Source organism: Squalius cephalus (genome assembly GCF_949319135.1).
Source record: "Squalius cephalus genome assembly, chromosome: 3".
NCBI lineage: Eukaryota > Metazoa > Chordata > Actinopteri > Cypriniformes > Leuciscidae > Squalius > Squalius cephalus.
Genome location: NC_137124.1, coordinates 11,799,980 through 11,822,222, shown reverse-complemented (window position 1 = coordinate 11,822,222; position 22,243 = coordinate 11,799,980). Strand labels below are relative to the sequence as shown.

Here is a 22,243-nt window from a genome sequence, read left to right as displayed (position 1 = left end):
TATTATTTTTTTTATTTTATTTTAGCGTTTTCCTCCTCACATTTTGCAGTGAAATGGCTGTAATTAAAAAGAAAAATTGTCCATGTGTTGAATTCTGCTTTTTGCCCTAAAGGTGCACTGTGTCATTTTATTGCCCCTAGTGGCACACAATGGAATTGGAAAACATAATGATTGTGGCCAAACAAGTTGTCAGCCTCCAAATCATGCCATTGGCAGACAGGAACTATTTTGAAAGAGCCACAGATTTTACTTACTGTTTTATCTGCACATATAACTGTGAAGAGAAAGTATTTTAGAACAACAACAACAAATAATACACTGCACCCTTAAAGACACTTGTTTGTTTAGCTAAGATTGTGATATCTGTGCTGTTATTACAAAATCTGCATCTGTTGTGACTTTAATTTACTCGTTGCATGTTGCAAATGTATGCCATTTCTGATGGCTGTACTTTAAGCTGTGGTAATGTTGCTTGATAAAAAAGTATGTATCAGTTGGCTGTGGTTTATAAGTGTGTCATTGGAAAGCAGTATTCGTTACTGATCTCAAAACAAAAATAAATGTAGTGATACTGTATTTTTGTTCTTAAGGCCACAACATCATATTGTGCACGAAGTCTCTCTTTTCATCCAACGGACTAAGGACGAATTGCTGGATGAAGAAAAAACACCTATGTCTTTACCGTTTTTAAAAAATTCTAATAACCCAATGACTGTTGCAGAACAGACTGATGTTTCAACTTCAGAAGAACCTTTGCCACCAAGGAGCAAGAGGCAGGATATTCTTCAAGAGAACATTCTGTTATCAACACCAGTTTCCAATCCAGCTGAACCAAATGCTCAAAGTGACAACATCTGTGTCATAAAACAAACTGGACATAATTCTCAGAGTACTTCACACAATGTAAAGCCAGGTACAGCCCTCACCACCATCCAATGTTCTTCAGCTACGGCAGATGAAGGTACATCTTTAGAAACGCATGTACCTGTCCCATTGTCATGGACCAAGAAATGCGAAAGTGCTTATTTTCCTGATGACACTTCAGTGAAAGAAGCAGCTGAAAATGAGTTAAAGGTATCCAAAATTGAGATTTGTTCACCAGCACCCAAAGAGAAGCCCACACCCCAAGAAATTATAGGATCATGTCATAGCAACAATGGAGAAAATGTTCCCCTATTACCTCCAAAAGTCACGCAATTGTGTGCTCCTCAGAGGCGGAAGAGTAAAGCTCAAACCAGCATAAATGATGCCAATGAAGAGTTTGAAATAAAGAGCATGTTGTCTTCTGTCATCAGCAATATGTCTCAGTCTGAAGAGACAAGAGAGACCCAAGCTGGTAATGAACTGAACATGAAAGATCAGGTACAGCTGGATTTGAATGTTTCTGAGATGTCTGAAGTGAAAATGCGAATCAAATGCATTGGTCTTCCAGTTCCAATGCCACGTGTGAAGAAACGTCTCAGTGGTTCTTTTACAGATGATCCTCCCTTCCCTTCATCCAGACCTCCTTCTGAAGCAGATTCAGATAACATTGCTCTTCAAACAGAACACCAACAGGATTCAAGTCTGCCAGTCCCAGTGCCACGTTCAAAGAAATGTCTTAGTGGTTCTTTTCCAGATGATCTCCCAGCCCCTTCATCCACCCTTGTGTCTCAAGCAAATTCAGACAACATTGTTCTCCAAACAAAAGACCATCAAGATTCAACCCTGCCAGTCCCAGTGCCACATTCAAAGAAACGTCTTAGTGGTTCTTTTACAGATGATCTCCCAGCTCCTTCATCCACCCTTGTGTCTCAAGCAGATTCAGACAACATTTCTCTCCAAACAGAAGACCATCAAGATTCAACACTGCCAGTCCCAGTGCCACGTTCAAAGAAACGTCTCAGTGGTTCTTTTCCAGATGATCTCCCAGCCCCTTCATCCACCCTTGTGTCTCAAGCAGATTCAGACAACATTGTTCTCCAAACAAAAGACCATCAAGATTCAACCCTGCCAGTCCCAGTGCCACGTTCAAATAAACGTCTTAGTGGTTCTTTTACAGATGATCTCCCAGCTCCTTCATCCACCCTTGTGTCTCAAGCAGATTCAGACAACATTTCTCTCCAAACAGAAGACCATCAAGATTCAACACTGCCAGTCCCAGTGCCACGTTCAAAGAAACGTCTTAGTGGTTCTTTTCCAGATGATCTCCCTGCCCCTTCATCCACCCTTGTGTCTCAAGCAGATTCAGACAATATTGTTCTCCGAAGAGAGGACCATCAAGATTCAACTCTGCCAGTCCCAGTGCCACGTTCAAAGAAACGTCTCAGTGGTTCTTTTCCAGATGATCTCCCAGCCCCTTCATCCACCCTTGTGTCTCAAGCAGATTCAGACAGTATTGTTCTCCGAACAGAGGACCATCAAGATTCAACTCTGCCAGTCCCAATGCCACGTTCAAAGAAACGTCTCAGTGGTTCTTTTCCAGATGATCTCCCAGCCCCTTCATCCACCCTTGTGTCTCAAGCAGATTCAGACAACATTGTTCTCCAAACAGAAGACCATCAAGATTCAACTCTGCCAGTCCCAGTGCCTCGTTCAAAGAAACGTCTCAGTGGTTCTTTTCCAGATGATCTCCCAGCCCCTTCATCCACCCTTGTGTCTCAAGCAGATTCAGACAATATTGTTCTCCGAACAGAGGACCATCAAGATTCAACTCTGCCAGTCCCAGTGCCACGTTCAAAGAAACGTCTCAGTGGTTCTTTTCCAGATGATCTCCCAGCTCCTTCATCCACCCTTGTGTCTCAAGCAGATTCAGACAACATTTCTCTCCAAACAGAAGACCATCAAGATTCAACACTGCCAGTCCCAGTGCCACGTTCAAAGAAACGTCTCAGTGGTTCTTTTCCAGATGATCTCCCAGCCCCTTCATCCACCCTTGTGTCTCAAGCAGAATCAGACAACATTGTTCTCCAAACAAAAGACCATCAAGATTCAACTCTGCCAGTCCCAGTGCCACGTTCAAAGAAACGTCTCAGTGGTTCTTTTCCAGATGATCTTCCAGCCCCTGCATCCATTGTGTCTCAAGCAGATTCAGACAATATTGCTCTCCAAACAGAAGACCATCAAGATTCAACTCTCCCAGTCCCAGTGCCATTTGTAAAGAAAGGTCTAAGTTGCTCATTTCCAGATGATCTCACTGATCCCTTGACTTGTCCACCTCCTCCTGCAGATTCTCTTAACGTAGAAGTCCTTCCTCTCTCAGACAATAAACAATGTTCCGTCGAAGTGCCCATGCAGGTGAGGGCAGAATCAGGGATAAACAGCCTTGAGGATTCAACCACCACAATTGCAAAAGAACTAGAGATAAACAAAAAGGAGTCCGGTTTAGACCTCACTGGACAGATAGTTCCTGATGTGACAGTTAACAGTGAAATACACAAGAATGGTGCTCCACTTGGTGAACATTGTGCAGAAAATGGGGAGAAGTCTCCTGTGAAAGAGCAACAAATTGAAAAAGATCAAAGTGTTGAGGAAGAAAGGGATGCTGTGCATTCTGGAGATAATGAGGTTGATTTGAGCATGGACACTTTAGATGACTCAGGCGTTGTCTTAGATGTGTCTGGGTAAGTTTTGTAGGACCGACTGTGGTCCCATTTGTAGACATTACACATACATATTTTTATTTTCTATAAGCTGTAACTGGTCACTAGAGGTGCTCTGTCTTTTGACCAATAATGTTGCTTCCTCAATGTTGGGTTTTCAAAAACAATACCAATGTATGGTTAATTTAGTCATTAAGGGTTTGACCTTTAAGTTAAACTGTTTGTCTTTATGAACAAATTGCAAAATGTAAATAAAATAAATGAATGTATGATAAAGATGAAGACATTGGTGCTTGTTTGTTTAATTTTGATGTCATGCTTTGTGAAACTAATTCTGAACTTATTTTTATGCTTGAAAGAGATGTATTTACATGAGTTGAATAGCTTTTACAATATTGGTTTATTTAGATGTAGAAATCAGCAGTTTTGTTTAATATTTCTTTTGTTTCTTTTATCTAGACAAGAAGCAGCTGAAGATTCCTCAAGTTTTCCTGTTCCAATGCCTCGCGTGAAGAAACGTTTAAGTGCCTCTTTCCCTGAAGACGTCAGCCAATCAGCCAATCAGCTTGAGGTTTCAGGAGAGGCCAATACTGAGCCCACAGTGCCTGTTCGTAATAAACGTAGAGCTGCAGCAGATGCCATAGACCTTCAGGAAAGTTTCACAGCTCCCACATCGCCGACCAGTGAAATAGAGGTTGTTGGATCAACTGCTTTTTTATTACGTTGATTGTTACTACTGTGATATTAATGAGCAAGTGGTTAATTGGTTCTGTGTTCAAATCCAGATTACGACCTTGGTGAATTCAAGCCAGTCTCTGTTGGAATGGTGCCAAAAGGTCACACAAGGTTACAAGAGTGTTCGAATAACAAACTTCAGCACCTCGTGGAGAAACGGCCTTGCTTTCTGTGCCATCCTGCATCACTTCCATCCAGATAAAGTGTGGGTGTTTTAATGCGGAAGAAGGCATAAATGTTAAATGGGTTATGTATATTTGATCAACTCCATCTTATTCAATATCATGTTTGTTTGCTATTTTGTCTTAAGGAATTATGAAATGCTGGATCCGTATGACATTAAACGCAACAACAAGAAGGTGATCCACCCCTTTTAATGTTGGATAAAAACTTTTTTTTTCTCCTTGTGATCAGGAAATGGTAAAAAATAAAGATTTTTCTCTTCATAGGCGTTTGATGGCTTTGCTGAACTGGGCATCTCCAGGCTGATAGAGCCCACTGACATGGTGCTGCTGGCAGTTCCTGACAGGCTCATCGTGATGACGTATCTCAACCAGATCCGCACTTGTTTCATGGGCCAGGAGCTCAGTGTCATTCAGATCGAGAAGAACAGCAGCGAGTCCAGTTATGCTGTTGGTGAAAAGAGGGAGGAAGCCGATCCCGAAGCCGCCGCTCGCTACTGTGCCGAAAGGCTTCAGAGCAGCGGACTCACTCTAGAGACCAACGGAAGCTTCCCTGAAAGGGAGGGAAAGGCCGGTGCTTTGGTTCCACCTCCAAGAATGAAGCGAACGCAGGGCCTGAGCCAGGCTGGAGATTCAGGGTCTGCACAGCCTCCGGTGGCACCACCTAGAACTCACGCCGCAAAAGCTTTTTCTCACGTCAAGGATGCAGATCTTGTAAAAAAACGCAGATCGAAGCTGCGGGGAGAGTCATTGGATGAGCCCGAACCACACGAACAGCAGAGCAGTACCGAGGTAAAACATTAAAAACATACTCTACTAGTCAAAAGTTTGAGATAAAGAAGACTTTTATGCCACCAAGACTGCATTTATTTGATCAAAAATACAAAACATTAATATCATGAAAATTTTTAAATAAATGTTTTCTTTTAATATGTTTTAAAATGTAATCTAATCCTATGATGGCAAACCTCACATGCTTCTCCACAAATCATCAAATCAGCCTATTAGAATGATTTCTGAATGATCGTGTGATGCTAAATGATCGAGTAATGATGCTGAAAATTCAGCTTTGACGTCACAGGAATAAATTACATTTCAAAAGATACTGATATAGAAAACATTTCTTTTAAATTGTAATAATATGAGAGATATATTGTTTTTGAAGCTGGGTTGTATTATGTATAGCGTACTATATAATTTTTCCGTCTTTGAGAGTAATTATTTTTCAATGATCATATAACTGGTTAATCTGTATAAACGGTATTATATTACTGAGCTGCTGTACATTATGATGTTTTTACCCAGACTGCATCAGTCCAAGCAGAAACCGAGGCAGCCAGAGGAGGTTCAGAGTCCCGTAAGATTTCACTCAGAACACACCTTTCAAAGACTTTTTTACACTGTCAAATTGATAACCTAGGCTGAACATGTTTTCTGCAGAGTGTAAGAATTTATGAACAAAATTCTGTTTTTGTATTGTAAACTATTGTGAAATGTTGTTGACTATGTTCTTCTCTCTTGCTTGTATTGGAAACGTAGAAATTGTTGAAGAGGCCACTGCAAGAGACAAGCAGGTCATTCATTGATTTTCTATTTGTGACTTGATGATTAACATCAGTTGAAATATTGCCAAGTCTTACATAGTTTGGTTTATACATGTTAGGCTCCAAACCAATATTTGAAAAAGTTGCGAATGCATATACATGGGTTTGAGACTTTATGATGTGTATTTCAATTTGCAGGATATCAGTCAATATGTACTTGGCGAGATGCAGGCGCTGGAGGCTGAACAGAGGCAGATAGATCACAGAGCAGACATTGTGGAGAAGAAACTCAGAAGACTTATGGAATCTGGTAAGTCACTGAGTACAGTAGTTAGAGTGCCTATTTTTACCAAGCAATATATTTTATATATATATATATATATATATATATATATATATATATATATATATATATATATATATATATATATATATATATATATATACAGGATTCGTTGTTAAATAGACCACAAACCTTTGAAAGGTAGTGTACACTACTGTGTACACATTTTCTTTCTTTTTTTTTAAAGAAATTAATATTTATTTCAGCAAGGATGAAAAATTGAGCAGAGTAATGATTTCTGTTTCAAATAATTGCTGTTTATTTGAACTTTCTATTCATCAAAGGATCCTGAAAATTCCTTTTTTTGCACAATTGTTTTCAACATTGCTAACTAGAAGAAACGTGTTTTGAGCTCCAAATCAGCATATTAGTATGATTTCTGAAGACTGGAGTTAAGAAGCTGTAAATTTAGCTTTGCTATCAATTTAAATGCTTTTATCATTCATGCACTTACAGGTAGTGATCGTGTAGAAGAAGAGATACTCATCCAGGAGTGGTTTACCCTGGTCAACAAGAAGAACGCTTTGATCAGGAGACAAGACCATCTACAGTTACTGTATGTCTTTTCACACCTATTCACGGTTACTTTGTGTGTTCCACTTTACTCATTTAGATGATGGTCTCTAAGGAATCATTTGAACATTTATCATTCCTTCTGTGTGACAGACAAGAAGAGCAAGATTTGGAGAGGAGGTTTGAGCTGCTGAAGAAAGAACTGCAAGATCTAATGGCTGTGGAAGGTAAAATCGAGAACTATATCTCTAAGAATTGCTGAACGTGATTTCACCGAGTACAACATCTTTTTTAATCCTGGAACATCATTCCAAACAACCAATCAGATTTAAGGGACAAGTTTAGAGTTTATGTCTAGTTTAGGCTTACAACCAGGGTTAGATGCTTCTACATCAGTGTGATTCGCCTCTCATTTCCGTATGATTTTAGGTATAAGCTATGGGTATGGATAGGATTAGGACTACATTTTCAGGCAGGAATGTTGTTCCAGGATCAACTAAATATGTTGATCCAGGAACATGTCTTACTTGGCAAAATCACTCTGACCGACCGAGAAATGTTTTTATACATATTAAAGATGTTTTGCCACTCATAAAGTAGTTTCATCAGTAGCATGAGGCTAAATATCTTCATTATCCATGTTTTTTGTCTTTCTTTTGAAGAATGGAAGAAAACCCAGGCTCATAAAACCAGAGAGCAGCTGTTGTTGCAGGAGCTGGTGTCTTTAGTCAACAAGAGGGACGAGCTTGTTCATGACATAGATGCCAAAGAGAGAGGGTGAGGTTCATTCAGATACCAACATATACTCTGTGCTCTCTGTGAATTCCTGGTCTAACTCTTCTGTGTAAAACAGCCAGAATATCAGAGTTTTATAGGGTTAGTTCACCAAAAAATGAAAATTATCCCATAAGTTACTCACCCTCAAGCCATCGTATGTGTATATGACTTTCTTCTTTCAGCCAAACACAGGCTATATTAAAAAAATCCTGGCTCTTCCCATCTTTATAATGGGATTGAGTAGCCCTTGAGATTTTGAAGCCTGTAAAAATGCATCCATCCATCATAAAAGTAATCCATACGGCTCCAGGGGGTTAATAAAGGCCTTCTGAAGCGAAGTGAGATGTTTTTGAAAGAAAAATATCCATTTATATAACTTTATAAACTATAATCACTGGCTTCCGTTAACGGCCGTACGCGGGTCTAGTCTGACTTATTCTCATTCTTTCTTTTTCTCTCCTTAAGGGCTCTTGAAGAGGACGAGAGGTTGGAGAGAGGTCTAGAAATGAGACGCAGGAAGTATGGAAGTCGGAAAGAGAAGTGTGTGTTACAGTGAGGGATGCGGTGCACCTGCTTTTATACAGGACTGTCCCTTTAAACACTGAGATGATGGACTATTGAGGTGTGTGTGGACCAGACATTACAATATATGGAGACTGTGACTAGATTCATCCTCAGTCCTCATATTGAAAAGTTTGAGCAGCACGAATGCTCATTTCAGATAAATTAAGAGTTGTTTCCTTTTAGAGACATTTTAGTCTCAGAATATTTAGTTTGAAAAAGTTAAGAGTTGGTCAACAGTGTTCTGACAACACTTCTTGTTTTACGTTTTCAGTAAAAAATAATATAGTACATGTGGCCTTTGCAGTGTTATTTACTTCATTATTTAACTTCAAGATATCTCATGTCAAACTAGGTAAAATATTATACGTTTGCGGAGTTTGAAAGAAGGATCAGGCAATATTAAAGAGGAGATTTCATTCTGTTATGCAAGTCATATGTTTAAATAAACTAAAATGCAGCAAAAATAAATAAATAAATGTCGACAACACAGACAACATTTGGCACAACATTTCTCCATATATTGCCTGATATGATCCCTCACCAAATACTGTTACAGGAGTTGCCTGTTCTAATTTAAGAAGCCTATAATATCATAGGACATGTATAATGCATAGCATAAATGCATAGAATCGTTCAAAGAGAGTGTGTGCATGCACTTTGAGTGTTAGAATTTTGTTTTAAAGTATCTGAATGAAAAAAGTCATTTTTGGGATTATAATTATGTAACATCATCTTTCATCCATGAATGGTACAGAATGCAGAAGCAGATGTACTCTCAGCAGTGAATAACCACTTCACAAGAATTTCTCCCTTAAAGAGTGTGTGGGTGTGTGTGTTTGTGTGTGTGTTGGTTATTTCTGAGTGACTGGTTGTTTTAGAGATTTTTCAGCTCTTTGCATTGATATTATCTTTGGCCCTGTTTACACCTTGTTTGAAATGTTATAATTGGATGTTATTTGTATTGGGTTGCACAGTGAATTGCTTTTGAAAAGTCCTGATGTCAGCTAATACAATACAGTTGACGTGTCTTTGGGAAATAAAATCGTTTTAAGATTCTTTTGCATCCAAACTTGGTTGTGATTGAGCAAAACATCTATGTACAAAAGTAGTCTACATGTTTACAAGTATTCTGCAGTTTAGTTTTAAGGGAAGCATGCGGTCATCGTCAGTACGTGCAGAAATTCCCAAGACTCCCATCGGCTCTGGATTTCAGTAACAGAAAGTGCAGAACAGAAGTTTCACTTCATAATCAAAGGCGAGTTCTCTAAAACTATATATAAATACTGTCATAGCAAAAGTCAATATGATTTTTTTTTTTTATAAACGATGATTCATTCGCGCGTGTGCTCATGTTAACTCTGAACTGAAACTTTCGACTCTATTAGGAAGTAAACGGGGAAAAATACAAACCTCTATGCTTGTCAGTATAAAGGAAGAAGACGAAAATGAACCTGGTTTTCAATATATTATTATTTTTATTTAGCATTTTATGGATTGTCACCACAGCACAGTTAACACCAATCAGAGGTAAGACTAAGGTTTCATAGCAGTGCTTTTATTATGGAAATGAAATAAATAAATATAAAAATTGACTTTTTTTTTAGAAGAAATATTTGATTCAAGCGAACAGAGCATACTACAATGGACATTTTCACCACCAAAAGCTGTAAGTGGCAGTTTATTTATTTACCTAGTTATTTTCTAATGAGTTATTCCACAAAAATAGTTTTTTTTTTTGTTTTTTTTTTTTTGTTCCTTTAAACAATGACTTGAACAATGAAAGGCTGGTAAATTTTACTATGTTTTATAATAGGCTATGCATTTTCTTAATACTTCTACAAAAATTCCATGCCTAACTATTTTATATATAACAGGATGTCTGTAGAAATACATCAGTAATAATTATATTTATAATAAATGTATTATGGTCTCATGACCAAGTATAGTTGCTAGTATGGCTAGCATGGCATTGGCTAGTATAGTTAAAGGTAAATAAATTGTCAACTCTGTTACTTTTTTAAGCTATAATTTAAGGAATAGCTATCATTATATATATATCTCATAAAAAAATTACTATATAAAATATGCATATGAAGAGCCATCTACAGTATTAACATCTAAAAAACATATTTTTCTGATAAAATGTTAAGAAAGAAAATGACTCGTCTTTTCACAATAAAAAAGGCACCCATTTCCGGGAATTACCCAATTTTATAAATATTTGTATAAGCTACTTTTATTACTATTTGTTTAATTTATATAAATACAATACACTACAGTTCAAATGTTTTGGGTCAGTCATTTAAAAAAAAAAGTTTTTAGTCTCTTGTGCTCACCAAGGATGCCTGCATTTATTTTATAAAAATACAATAAAATAGTAATATTGTAAAATAGTTTGATATTTTAATTATTGTTTTAAAATGTAATTTATTCCTGTGATCAAAGCTATATTTTCAGCATCATTACTCCAGTCTTCAGTGTCACATGAATCATTCTAATATGCGGATTTGCTGCTCAAGAAACACTTATTACAATTGTCAATGTTGAAAACAGTTTCTAAACGGTTTCATATTTTTCTGGAAATCGTGAAACTTTTTTTTTTTTTTTTTTAAGATTCTTTGAATAAAATGTTTAAAAAAAGAACATCATTTATTTGAAATATGAATGTTTTGTAACGTTATAAATGTCTTTTTGATCAATGTAACGCTCCCTTATTAATTGAAGTAGCCTATTTCTCTCAAAAAATAAATAATCTTATTGACCTCAAACTTTTGAATAGTAGTGTGTATTTTAATGTAGGCTACAGATAATAGACCAACTAAAACATGTCAACAGATGAATTATTTAATATAGGTAAATGGTTTTTTTTTTTTTTTTTAATTCAAAATAACAATTCGCTTCTCTTTTGGTCAATGTAAGTGGAAGGAAACACGAATGCAGCTTGGAAAGGACTATGCACACTCGATCTACCAAGCTTGTAACCCCGATTTCAGAACAAATCCCAAAATATTATGGACCAACTGGATCCCCAAACAAGATGCCCAAGAGTTTCTACTTGACCTAAGTTTTGCCCAAGAGGACCAGAACCCTCTATATATCTATGTGCGAGAATCTAACCAAGCTCAGAATCAGGACTTTAGAAGACCAGAAAGACCTGTTATCGGGATCAGAGTCGCGCATCCATTTCCTCCCGGTACTGTTCCTCAGGATGAGAACCTGAGCCATGCTAAGAACCTTAATTTGGGAAAGATCTCTCAGAATGGCTTTCGCCTGGGATTTTCTTACAGCGGTAAGTGCACTTACATTGCTTCGATCCAGGTGTTCTTCATGAAATGTCCAGCATTTGCATGGAACCAAATGGAGTTTGAGGAAACGGTAGCAGGAGGTTTGAGGAGAGGAGTGTGTGTGAACGGTTCTGTGGAGATCTCTAGCCCGCAGATGGAGTGTCGATCAAACGGGACGTGGGGTCCACCACCGCAGGGGTCATGTGTCTGTGATGCAGGACACGAAACTGACGGAAACAGTTGCAAAGGTAAAAAAAAATAATATATATATATATATATTAGTCAAGCATCTTGTGTTTCGAATTCTTCTCAGGTAAACAAAAAAATGAAGTCGGCATGAAACCGTCATATCAGACGGCGCGAGGGCGGGGCAACCTGTCACTCACATGATATCGACCAATAGCAAACCACAATGATCCAGTTAAATCCCAATGGACAAAATCAAGTCCTGCCCAACATTTTTTCTTGTTCGAGAAGCCGTTTCATTAGGATATACTTCACAATAATGAAGGAAAAACTATTGCAACTATTGCTCACTGACCCATGGGAGGAGAGAGTGTCCTCAGTGGTTAAAAAAGCCCCAGCACAGATCCCTTTCCTGAAAGTGTACTTTCTTGAAGTAAAACTTGACAAGACATTATTACAAAGTGCATGTTGAAAAAGTGCTCTTATTTGTGTTAAGAAATATTGTCTTTTAAAGTTTATTCTCTTTAAGTATACTTAAGTGGCCTTTCATTTTAATTATATTATATTATCTGCAAGGGCACTTTTTGAAGATTTGAAGTACACAAAAAGTACGCTTTCAATGCAATAAAGCACACTTCTTTTTCACAAGGGGAGGTTTAGGATAAGCAGTGAATTCCTCAGGTGCTTTGAAATCAGAAGCTGACGGTTCTTTCATATATGAAGTTATTTAGTTCATAAAACTTTGTGCACATTACATGCGAGTTCCCTGATTCTGCCACTTAAACGATTCCTGGTCTTGCTTCACGCTCTAAGAGCTGGACATGCTAAGAAAGAGGTTTTTTTCTGTGGCCGTAATTCTAAGAAAATACCCTTTCTTAGAATTAATAAATAATCAATACTGAGTGTTCGCTGGGCAAACTGATTAGTTGATTGCAATATTAATTTAGCTACATCAAGTTAATCCGATTAACTGATCCAAATATGAATAATTAATTGTAACAAGTTATGATTAATTATTAATATTTCCCCTTTGAGCTCATTTACTACAGCAACTACCCATGTATATGTGTGTGTTTCAGGAAGAGATCCATTCACAAGGCCCACTCATGTCCCAATAGCGGATTCCAGGCCTGTCCCAATAGCAGGTTCCAGTCCTGACCCAAAAGCTGATTCCAGGCCTGTCCCAATAGCAGGTTCCAGTCCTGACCCAAAAACTGATTCCAGGCCGGGACTCTTCCCTGTCCTAACTGCTGTTCTCGTGTGTGGCGTCCTGTTTCTTCTCATAGCTGCTGTATTCATCTTTGTAAGGCGTCACAAGCTCAGGTAAAATTCGTTGAAAATGCAGATGTTTATGCATTTACAACAGTCTCCATCCTTCAAAATCTCTGGGAAATGGTAATTTCATCCTGCTTTTATACTAAATGTTTGTAAAAGCAGTATATTTTGACTGTAAGAGATGTAATGATACACTGTACACTTTATACAGATTATATACACTGAATAATGACTAAGAAATGTCCAGTTTGACCTGGGAAGCATGTGATTGGTTGATTCTACAATACAGACACTTCTCTGGTTCTGTAGGTTTACATTTGTTTAGTCTGTTTGTGGCTCTGAGCTAAAACTAGTTTGCATGACATTTTAGCATGACAATAGTTTGATTGTAAGTGAAGGGATAATGTGCATAATATATATATATATATATATATATTTATTTATTTATTTATTTATTTATTTATTTATTTATTTATATATTTATATATTTGCATAGAATATATTGACTGTTTTGTTCCTGATGTGTGTGTGTGTGTGTGTGTGTGTGTTCAGTGGGGGTCAAGAAACAGAGCTCGTATCCAGGTCTGGTGTGGCTCGATATCAACGTCCTAAACAACAAGAACACACAGCTGACTCTGAGCTGGTCAATAGTGAGTCTTCATCTGTTTCACCGCCTTATAATGCATGAATAATTAGGATAAATGTTGTGTTTCTCCTAAAAAATCCTTAAGAAAAAAATAAATAGAAACAATTCTATTTACAAAGATAGGTTTCGGCCCACAGGAAGAGTATAATTTGGGGTCTTGCAAATCCCTAAGAAGCTCAAAGTATTTGTGATCACAGCTGTCAAAGTTTTCACAATTAAAATAATCATTTTCATGCAGCTTATTGGGAGGGCAGCAAAAATGCAGCAAATCATAGTGGCGAATATAGGCCTCGTCCTCCCAGAAGTTCAACACATGGAGAGGGAGCATCTCAGGGTGGTTGTGGATATGAACGACTGCATACTGTCCCGCTTCAGCAGGAACACACAAGTATGCCTGAGTGATAAGGCACTGTTTCAATTGATTTCTGTACTTTCATCTAGACATTCAAACCTCAGACCAAGTGTGTTACCAGCAGTGAAAACACCTCTTACCAAGGGACCTTTAGAAGAACTTTAACATTATTTATGACTCTGGATCACAAAACCAGTCACGAGTCGCACGGGTATATTTGCGGCAATAGCCAACAATACATTGTATGGGTCAAAATGATCGATTTTTCTTTTATGCCAAAAATCATTAGGATATTAAGTAAAGATCATGTTCCATGAAGATATTTTTCTAAATTTCCTACCGTAAATATATAAAACATTTATTTTTGTGAGTGAATGCAGCACAATCGCGAACATAAACGGAGAACTTTAAAGGCGATTTTCTCAATGTTTCGATTTTTTTGCACCCTCAGATTCCAGATTTTCACATAGTTGTATCTCGGCCAAATATTGTCCTATCCTAACCATACATCAATTGAAAGCATATTTATTCAGCTTTCATATGATGTATAAATCTCAATTTCAGATTGACCCAAACTGACCCATTAACACATGGGTCACCCATGTGACCCATGTGATGGTTTTGTGGTCCAGGGTCACATTTGTTTATTTAAATAGTTGAAATGTCATGAAATATTTACATAGTTTTTACACAGTAAAGGCCTGTTAACATCAAGGATGCTAACTGTAACGATAATAATATAAATATAGTTGTGAAATCGTTTTAAATATAGAAGTTCACACCACCACTAAAGATAATGGTAAAAAGTACGACTTTTTGGCGCATAATGGCACAGAGGAACGATGGAATCACTTTCAGAATGATATTTTAGTTGCTAAATGGTAAAAACATTGACCGCTGATCAGAATCTATCCTGCTTTAAAGAGCTGGGACATTTAAAGCTGCAGACGAGGAAATTGCAGCAAATGTTTAGAACAAACAAAACTATATTGGACATTAATATAGCCTATCTTTATAGTTATCATTCTTGGTGTGAACAGGCCTTAAGAGTACAAAATCATACAATTATTAGCTCTATAATTTGGTGAGAAATGTTCATATTGAATTAAATGCAGGCTTTGGTATCTTGGCAACTCTGAGCACAGTTTAAGACAGATCTATCATAGATAATTGGTTTTCTTATTGTCTCTGTCAGTGTCGGGCTCAGTTCAGATGTTGGAAGGAATGAGTGATATGCTGTGCGGTCTTCAAGATGTGCTGGTGGATCGTACAAAGTTGACAATGTGTCGAATACTTGGGAAAGGTATAAACTGACTTAAATTTGCCCTAGGTCTCTTGTTAGCAGTATTATACATACAGTAGGGGCCAAAAGTGATGTCCGGCATAGGAAAATTTACATATTTGCCCTTTATTCAAATGATTAAAAAGATTTTTAAGTTTAAGATTGTAAGCAAAATGTGTAGTTGTGCTTTAAGTAATTTTTATTTCATTTGTGATAACGCGGTGGAACATGCCATATTTTTGGGCCAGGCTGTCATACAAAGAAATTATGAACGCATGCAAATACTAAATATTTTCCTCTATTTTGATGGTTTATTCAAACTTGTAGGGTCATTAAAATCAAATCCACAAACCAATCCCCTCCAGACATCACTTTTAGCCACTACTGTTTCTGAAATCATAAATGACGACCAATAAAGAAAAATCAATGTGACATGATATAAACCTAAATGAAATGGTAACCAGTTATAAGACCTATAAGATAAACTCTACTGTTCAAAAGTTTAGGGGTCATTTATAATATTACAAATGATTTCCATTTCAAATAAACACTCTTTTTTTTTTCAATTTTCAATTTATTTAAGAGTCCTAACTGTCCCAAACTTTTGATTGGTAGTAGGCCTACACTTCCACATATACATTCATATAAGTTATAGACATTTTTTTAAAAGATTTTTAATAACTGTTCTTAAGTTATTTTATTTTAAGTTACATAAAGTTCATATTTAAGGAACAATTCAATTAGAAACAGTTTGAGTGTCAAAATGAATTTTCATACTGGAATTTCTCTATCTGCAGGAGAATTTGGGGCCGTTTATGAAGGCATATTTTCTCCTCAAAAAGGACAAGATATCAGAGTGGCTGTGAAAACCTCAAAAGGTGTGTGTGTGTGTATGTAGTGCAGAGAGCAAACGACAGTGAACATTTCTGATAATGCATTCAAAAGTGTTGTCTTTATTTAGAATTAAGCACTAGACACTTGAGACAATGTCGTTTACACAGTTATTAAATCAACCTCTTTCATGCATAATGTCATTAAACTTTCCTGTTGAATTGTAGAAGCCATCTACAGTAAAGAAGATCTGGAGTCGTTCCTCAAGGAGGCAGAAATTATGAAGCATTTTGATCATGTGAATGTCGTTAAATTGCTTGGTATGTCTCTGCTGAACGGCATTATTTACTGTTTGGTATCTAGGCTAAAATGTATAATTTATGTCTAGCTGGAGTGGGACATTGTGGATAACCTGATTTCAAATGGCACAGACGTTTCCATGGCAACTGGTCATCTGTGGCCTGTAGGTCTGTCCAAGCCAAGGGCAAAGTGTGAACTTCCACTAGTTCCCCTGGTGACGCCCGTAGCTGAACAGTAACAGTGGGATTTGCTTGACTTTTACCTCCTGTGTGTCTTTGACCTGCTGAATTATAGGGGGGTTGTGCCATTGTAAGAGTTAAATGGATCATGGCAACTCTAATGTGTAATAATGTAATTGGCATCGTTCCAATACTGTGATAATCAGCAGCCAGTCAAGGTCACTTTTGACTGGGAGGGATGGAGCTAGATCTACTGTACATGATGTATCCACCTTGTTTTTCACCTTGTAAGCTAGCACACTAGCTTATATATAACAGTAGGCTAACATATTGATACTAAAAAGTCAAAAAACGTATTTAACTGTTCCAAAATGGTGAAGTCTTAAGCGGTCAGGCCTATACATATCTTTGACAGCTAATGAATAGGAAGTCTCGCACATCCACAGAAAATAGCTTACCGACGTTGCAAAGTAAGGTGGATAAGACCGTATTATCGTTAATCGGTGCATCATAGAGTTTCTCTAGTACAGATTTGATGAGGTTATTTTATACTTGCGTCCAACAGGGGTTGCACTAGAGCGAGACCCAGAGGCCTCCATCATTGTACCACTTGTTATTCTTCCATTCATGAAACATAGAGACCTACACAGCTTCCTCAAAGCAACCCGCTATGGAGATGTTCCCATGGTGAGTCTCGCATACCGAGAAAAACTCATTTACAACACCTTCTTATGGACTTGTCCTTTTGACTCTTGTTTTTCATATAAAAGTGTTAACAGTAAAATAACCACAAATCTGATCATATATGTTCCTATCATTTAAACTGATCTCTTCTCCTCAGTGTTTGCCTTATCAGAGGCTTCTACATTTTATGATTGACATCGCTGCAGGAATGGAGTATCTCAGCCTTCAGGGTTTCTTACACAGAGACCTGGCTGCCCGCAACTGCATGTGAGTCCACAGGAGGGCAACACAGAGCACATTTTACAACAACATCCTATTAATACTTCCATTGTCTTTGAGAAGCCATACCTAATGAACAAATTCTCCCCCCCATTCTCCCAATGCTGGGATCACTTTCACAGGTTGGGCGATGATCTGCGTGTGTGTGTGGCTGACTTTGGCCTGTCTAAGCAGATCTATTCCAGTAACTACTATAGGCATAATAACTGGACTATTAAATTGCCTGTAAGGTGGATGGCATTAGAGAGCGTGTCTGACAACGTGTTCACCACCAAGAGTGATGTGGTCAGTCCTATTTACTCATCCAATACAGTATTAAAGGGGCTATACTGTATTAAAGGGGCTATACTGTGTGTCGATTCAGAAACCCTTGTTAACAGCGACACCGGTGGCCGTTAAGTGAACTGCAGCCAGAAACGTGCGACTGAACATGATTCAAAGCCCCGATATACTCATGGCGAAGTTCTTTTTCATTCTTAGCTTATGAGTAAAATTAAAGAAGTTGAAAATACCTTTGCAGCGACATACTGCTAATGAACATCCCGACGCCGTCCTGCTGAGAGCCACGTTTAGATGAATATTTAAATAAGTGCTGCGCGCTTTCCTCTCAAAAACAATATAAACGCTCAACAAAAATGACAGCGAGAAAACAGCAGTTAAGAAAGCATCTGATCATAGCGATGTGGATATGTTTGCACAACTTCTGAAATTCACCGGCATCATGATGAAGTTGCCTAATTAAAATTACACTGTTATGATAATTTGATTCTAAAGTATATTTGAGACTATATAGATCTGACTATGTGGAACTATAGTTTGAATTAATCCCTTTTCTTTGCATGGCAAATTGACATTACAGTACAGAATAGCTCTTTCGGCATTAACATTGTAAGCCTATTCATTGCATGTGTCTGAGTGGAAGAGACGTTCTTGAGTGCAAACGTCACATCTGATTTTCCCGGCAAAAACGTCACGAGTCTTTCACATAAAAATCCATCTAGAGTCTATCATAGACAGGCTCTTGTTTTTTAAGTTTCGTTAGCTGTTCACACATTGGCAGTAAGAAAGCGATTACTACTTGAAAAGTCTTGCATACATGTGTAGCCCCTTTAATACAGTACTTTTCAACACTGACACTTATAGTTTATGTATGTACTTTGTTATTATAAATTCACCACTGGTGAATCTCACAAAACCCTTCAAGAACATGGGGTACATCACCCAAAAGCAGAAGAAAAAAACCCCGTAGAAATTATATTTTGAATATTAAACACTGAGCAGATTAATATATATATATATATATATATATATATATATATATATATATATATATATATATATATATATATATATAAATATATAAAACATTTTACAACATTTTTTTTTTTTTTAAAGAAAAATAAACTATTTGGGTGGAAATTGTTTCAGAATTATTTCTTAAGGTTAAATGAAATCGATTTTTTCGGAAAAAATATGACCCAGACATGTTTTTTTTTGTGAGATTCACCCACCAACATCCTTCAAGCTATTTTATCAACTGTGATCTTCCTTATGTCTCACAGTGGTCTTTTGGAATAACCATGTGGGAGATCACATCCAGGGGGAAGACGCCTTATCCAGGTGTCTCCAATTATGAGCTCCTGGACTTGCTGGAAAAAGGACACCGTCTCACACAAGGGGACAATGACAGCAAATTGTAAGGAATTTGCCTATTTTACCGGATTTTTTTTATATATAGATTATTAGACTATTCTGCTTATCAGGAAACTGTGACTAAGTCTTTACCAACAATTGTCTGTTGCAAGACCGACAAGATGAAATCAGGGTTAGTAAGAACAGTTTAGGTCTGTTCTAGGAATCCTTCGTCACAGCAGTTATTACTAAATCATATCATATAATAATGTTTTGTGCATGGTCTAGAAACATAAATGGTTAGAGTAGTTTTTAAACTGCAGATCTGGAAGATGATTCAGTCTTGTGGTGTGTTTTGTGATTTCTTTTTTTCTGCTACTCTCCTCCGTTTTTCCTTTGACTCTTTCTCTGTCAGATATGAGGTTATGTTGAGCTGCTGGCACAGAGATCCCTCTCAGAGGCCAGGTTTCGGAGAGCTGGGCCAGAGCCTCAAAGCGCTTCTGTCTGATCTTCCACCCCTGAAGGCCAGCAGGGAGTCCCACTACATCAACCTGGGGCTGGAGAAGGCCAGCGGTCACCGGGACAGCACTGAGGCCCTGGAGACTGAGAGGTGTAACCAACATGCAGCTGTTGCTGGCTCTGTGTCCCTGGATGAGGAGGGACTCCTGCTGTGCAATGAATGTTTGTGTGATCCACACTAGGCCATGTTAAAGTATTATGATGAGATTTCAGTTCTTCTAATGACAGAAAACTTTGCATATAAAACTATATCATTTCCATTGCTAGAAGGAAACGAGAGAACTGTTTTTTAATTCATTGTGATTCATATTTCTATTTTTCTATCACACTATAAATGTTGTATTTTTGTGATTTGTATTTCAAAAGATACCAAATGTTGAAAGGTTTGGAAAATGCCAGACATCACAAATTAAACGGCTCAAGAAATTTTAAGTGACTTTAAAGAATATGATTTTTTTTTTTTTTTTTTTTTTTGAAAAGTACGATCACAGTGAACATTGAGATCTGTGTTGGCGCTGCTGTTGAACCTGAGAGAGCAGTTGTCTTGAAACGGCTTCACAAACAGTCTTTTCAAACACACAGTATCATAACTTCTATCTTACAATAATTCAAATTATCACAGAAATAGTGGGATAACAGTTTATAGTTTTGATATAAACACTGATGTTGAGAAAAAAAAAATGGAGTAAATCATCTTTTGAAAGTAACTTGGTGCTTCAAATCAAGATTTGACATCTAACATCGTTAGACCAGTAGGTGGCGACAAGACTTCTGAACAAATGTTTTAGTCATTGAATCATTCATTTAAGAGATTTGTTCAAAATCACTCATTCATCCATTTATGAAACCATTTATGAAGTCTTTATTAGCGAGTCATTGAATCACGCATTACGATTTTAAAAAATCATTAAAGTAATTTTAATTAGATTGCAGGAGTTAACATTTTGTCAAACCTATAAATTACATGTTATTTTCTTTAGTTGTCAATTCAGAATTGTAGGAGAATCATGAAAAATAAGAAGTAACACTTTGCGGTCAAAATAAAGGGGAAATTAATGGAATTTGTTTTGCTTCATTGGAATGGGATGACATTTAGTGACTTTTGTCGCGTTAGCTATGACATTGACATGATTAGGAAATAAATAAATAAATAAAAGTAACACTTTCAAGGTCAAAAATGACAGACAGAAAATGAATGAGAAATACGAAAAAATACAAAAACTCAGAGAATCGTTTGGTGGTACAAACTGCTAATCAGCCATGATACAAAATAACAAACAAACAAAACCAAAAAAAACATACAGCAATGAAGGGGTTAATCTCCAAAACATTTTACGTGCAAAATAGACAGAGCAGACTCTGTTAAATTGTAACAGAGCACGATCTTGCAAATGTGTAAAATAAAATCAACAATTTTTACAAAAATTACATTTTAATTGCAAAATGATTGTATAAAGTGTTTTGAATCATCGCTATCCATTCCTCATTTTGTAAGATATTCAATTATAGTTTAAATACTGAGTAACAAAAAATGCTTTCCATTTCTTTCCTTTGTAACAGAATTGTAATGTTTGATTGTAATCATAATGCAAAACCTGATACTTATCTAACAAAAAAATATGTAAACCTTGACAAAAAGTTGTCTTTTAGAATGTCTAAATATATATCTAAATGCAAAACCTAATAAAAATAAGAAATTATGTCTAAAAAAACAACAACTTGGGAATCCAAAAGCCTCTCTATTTATTTATATAAGGAGCTATAAAGATACCATGACAGTACACATGTTTTTCATTTTTAGCGCCTCCAGATGGCACTATTCTAACTAAAAAAAAAAAAAAAAGTATTTTGCAGACCTTCACTCATTGCACTTTTGAAAAAAAAGTAAAAAAAAGAAATAAAATATATTAATTTTAATGGAAAAAAATAGCTCATACAATTTTATAAATATTGCATAGCATCATAAAATCCCCTCAAAATTCTAAATAATAATCAAAAAATATTACTGAACAAAAATATATTGCATTGATTTTCCTGGGGATAAAAAAAACAAACATTTCAAGGCTTCCATCACTTTTGAGCACAAAGGTACCAAGTGTGACCCAGAAATGAAGGGGCTCAGAGGGTTAAACAAAAATAAAGAGACCACAGACACACAATTTGTCTATTTTTAACTTCAGTCGCATACAAATATGAAAATTAGCATAAATGTTACATTTGAAGTCATTGCATTGTTATGAGGGACACATAAGCAGTAGGTAGATGCTTTTTAATAACAAGTTTTGTGTAAAATCCTTTTCAACTTTTTTTTTTTTTCTCGCTATGGGGTTGAGAATAAAAGGTGTCCACTTCTGAAAAAAACTTATAAACTTATAAATAATAAAAGGTCTTTAATGTTTGAGGAGGGGAAATATGAAAATATGATACAGCACCTAATGATGTGGGGAATTTAGAAATGTAATCATATGGAATAATACTTTTTTAAATCCAAGTTGAAATATTTCCAGAATATCTTGAATCTCTGGGTTGTGTCTTCGAGATCAGTCCGTAATGCC

General features: G+C 36.7%; 2 protein-coding genes across 9 annotated transcripts in view; both read left to right on the top strand.

Annotated features, from left to right (window-relative positions):
* ehbp1l1a (EH domain binding protein 1-like 1a) overlaps nucleotides 1-9,295 on the top strand; it is a 37,888-nt gene extending 28,593 nt beyond the window's left edge. For all 6 annotated transcript variants that reach the window (XM_079866712.1, XM_079866711.1, XM_079866710.1 and 3 more), the window contains 12 exons: nucleotides 591-3,602; nucleotides 4,041-4,275; nucleotides 4,367-4,521; nucleotides 4,627-4,675; nucleotides 4,766-5,290; nucleotides 5,804-5,855; nucleotides 6,038-6,072; nucleotides 6,241-6,352; nucleotides 6,842-6,941; nucleotides 7,052-7,125; nucleotides 7,561-7,675; nucleotides 8,141-9,295. In XM_079866712.1, the coding sequence (XP_079722838.1) occupies nucleotides 591-3,602; nucleotides 4,041-4,275; nucleotides 4,367-4,521; nucleotides 4,627-4,675; nucleotides 4,766-5,290; nucleotides 5,804-5,855; nucleotides 6,038-6,072; nucleotides 6,241-6,352; nucleotides 6,842-6,941; nucleotides 7,052-7,125; nucleotides 7,561-7,675; nucleotides 8,141-8,231 (4,555 nt within the window). In that variant the 3' untranslated portion in view covers nucleotides 8,232-9,295. The remainder of the gene's footprint in view (nucleotides 1-590; nucleotides 3,603-4,040; nucleotides 4,276-4,366; nucleotides 4,522-4,626; nucleotides 4,676-4,765; nucleotides 5,291-5,803; nucleotides 5,856-6,037; nucleotides 6,073-6,240; nucleotides 6,353-6,841; nucleotides 6,942-7,051; nucleotides 7,126-7,560; nucleotides 7,676-8,140) is intronic.
* Nucleotides 9,296-9,571: 276 nt separating this feature from the next.
* LOC307155035 (tyrosine-protein kinase receptor UFO) lies at nucleotides 9,572-20,737 on the top strand. Of its 3 annotated transcripts, none has more exons than XM_079865339.1 (14): nucleotides 9,573-9,766; nucleotides 9,844-9,905; nucleotides 11,159-11,771; nucleotides 12,789-13,032; nucleotides 13,537-13,634; nucleotides 13,869-14,018; nucleotides 15,178-15,285; nucleotides 16,062-16,142; nucleotides 16,323-16,415; nucleotides 17,140-17,261; nucleotides 17,416-17,525; nucleotides 17,660-17,822; nucleotides 19,100-19,233; nucleotides 19,585-20,737. In XM_079865339.1, exons 1-14 carry the CDS (start codon nucleotides 9,685-9,687, stop codon nucleotides 19,868-19,870), a joined length of 2,346 nt encoding a protein of 781 aa, XP_079721465.1. In that variant the 5' UTR covers nucleotides 9,573-9,684; the 3' UTR covers nucleotides 19,871-20,737. The 3 variants fall into 3 exon arrangements, with proteins under 3 accessions (XP_079721466.1, XP_079721465.1, XP_079721467.1); XM_079865341.1 differs by having other exon boundaries at nucleotides 9,608-9,766; nucleotides 11,159-11,528; nucleotides 19,585-20,128; XM_079865340.1 differs by lacking the exon at nucleotides 13,869-14,018 and having other exon boundaries at nucleotides 9,572-9,766; nucleotides 19,585-20,128.
* The last annotated feature ends 1,506 nt before the right edge of the window (nucleotides 20,738-22,243 follow it).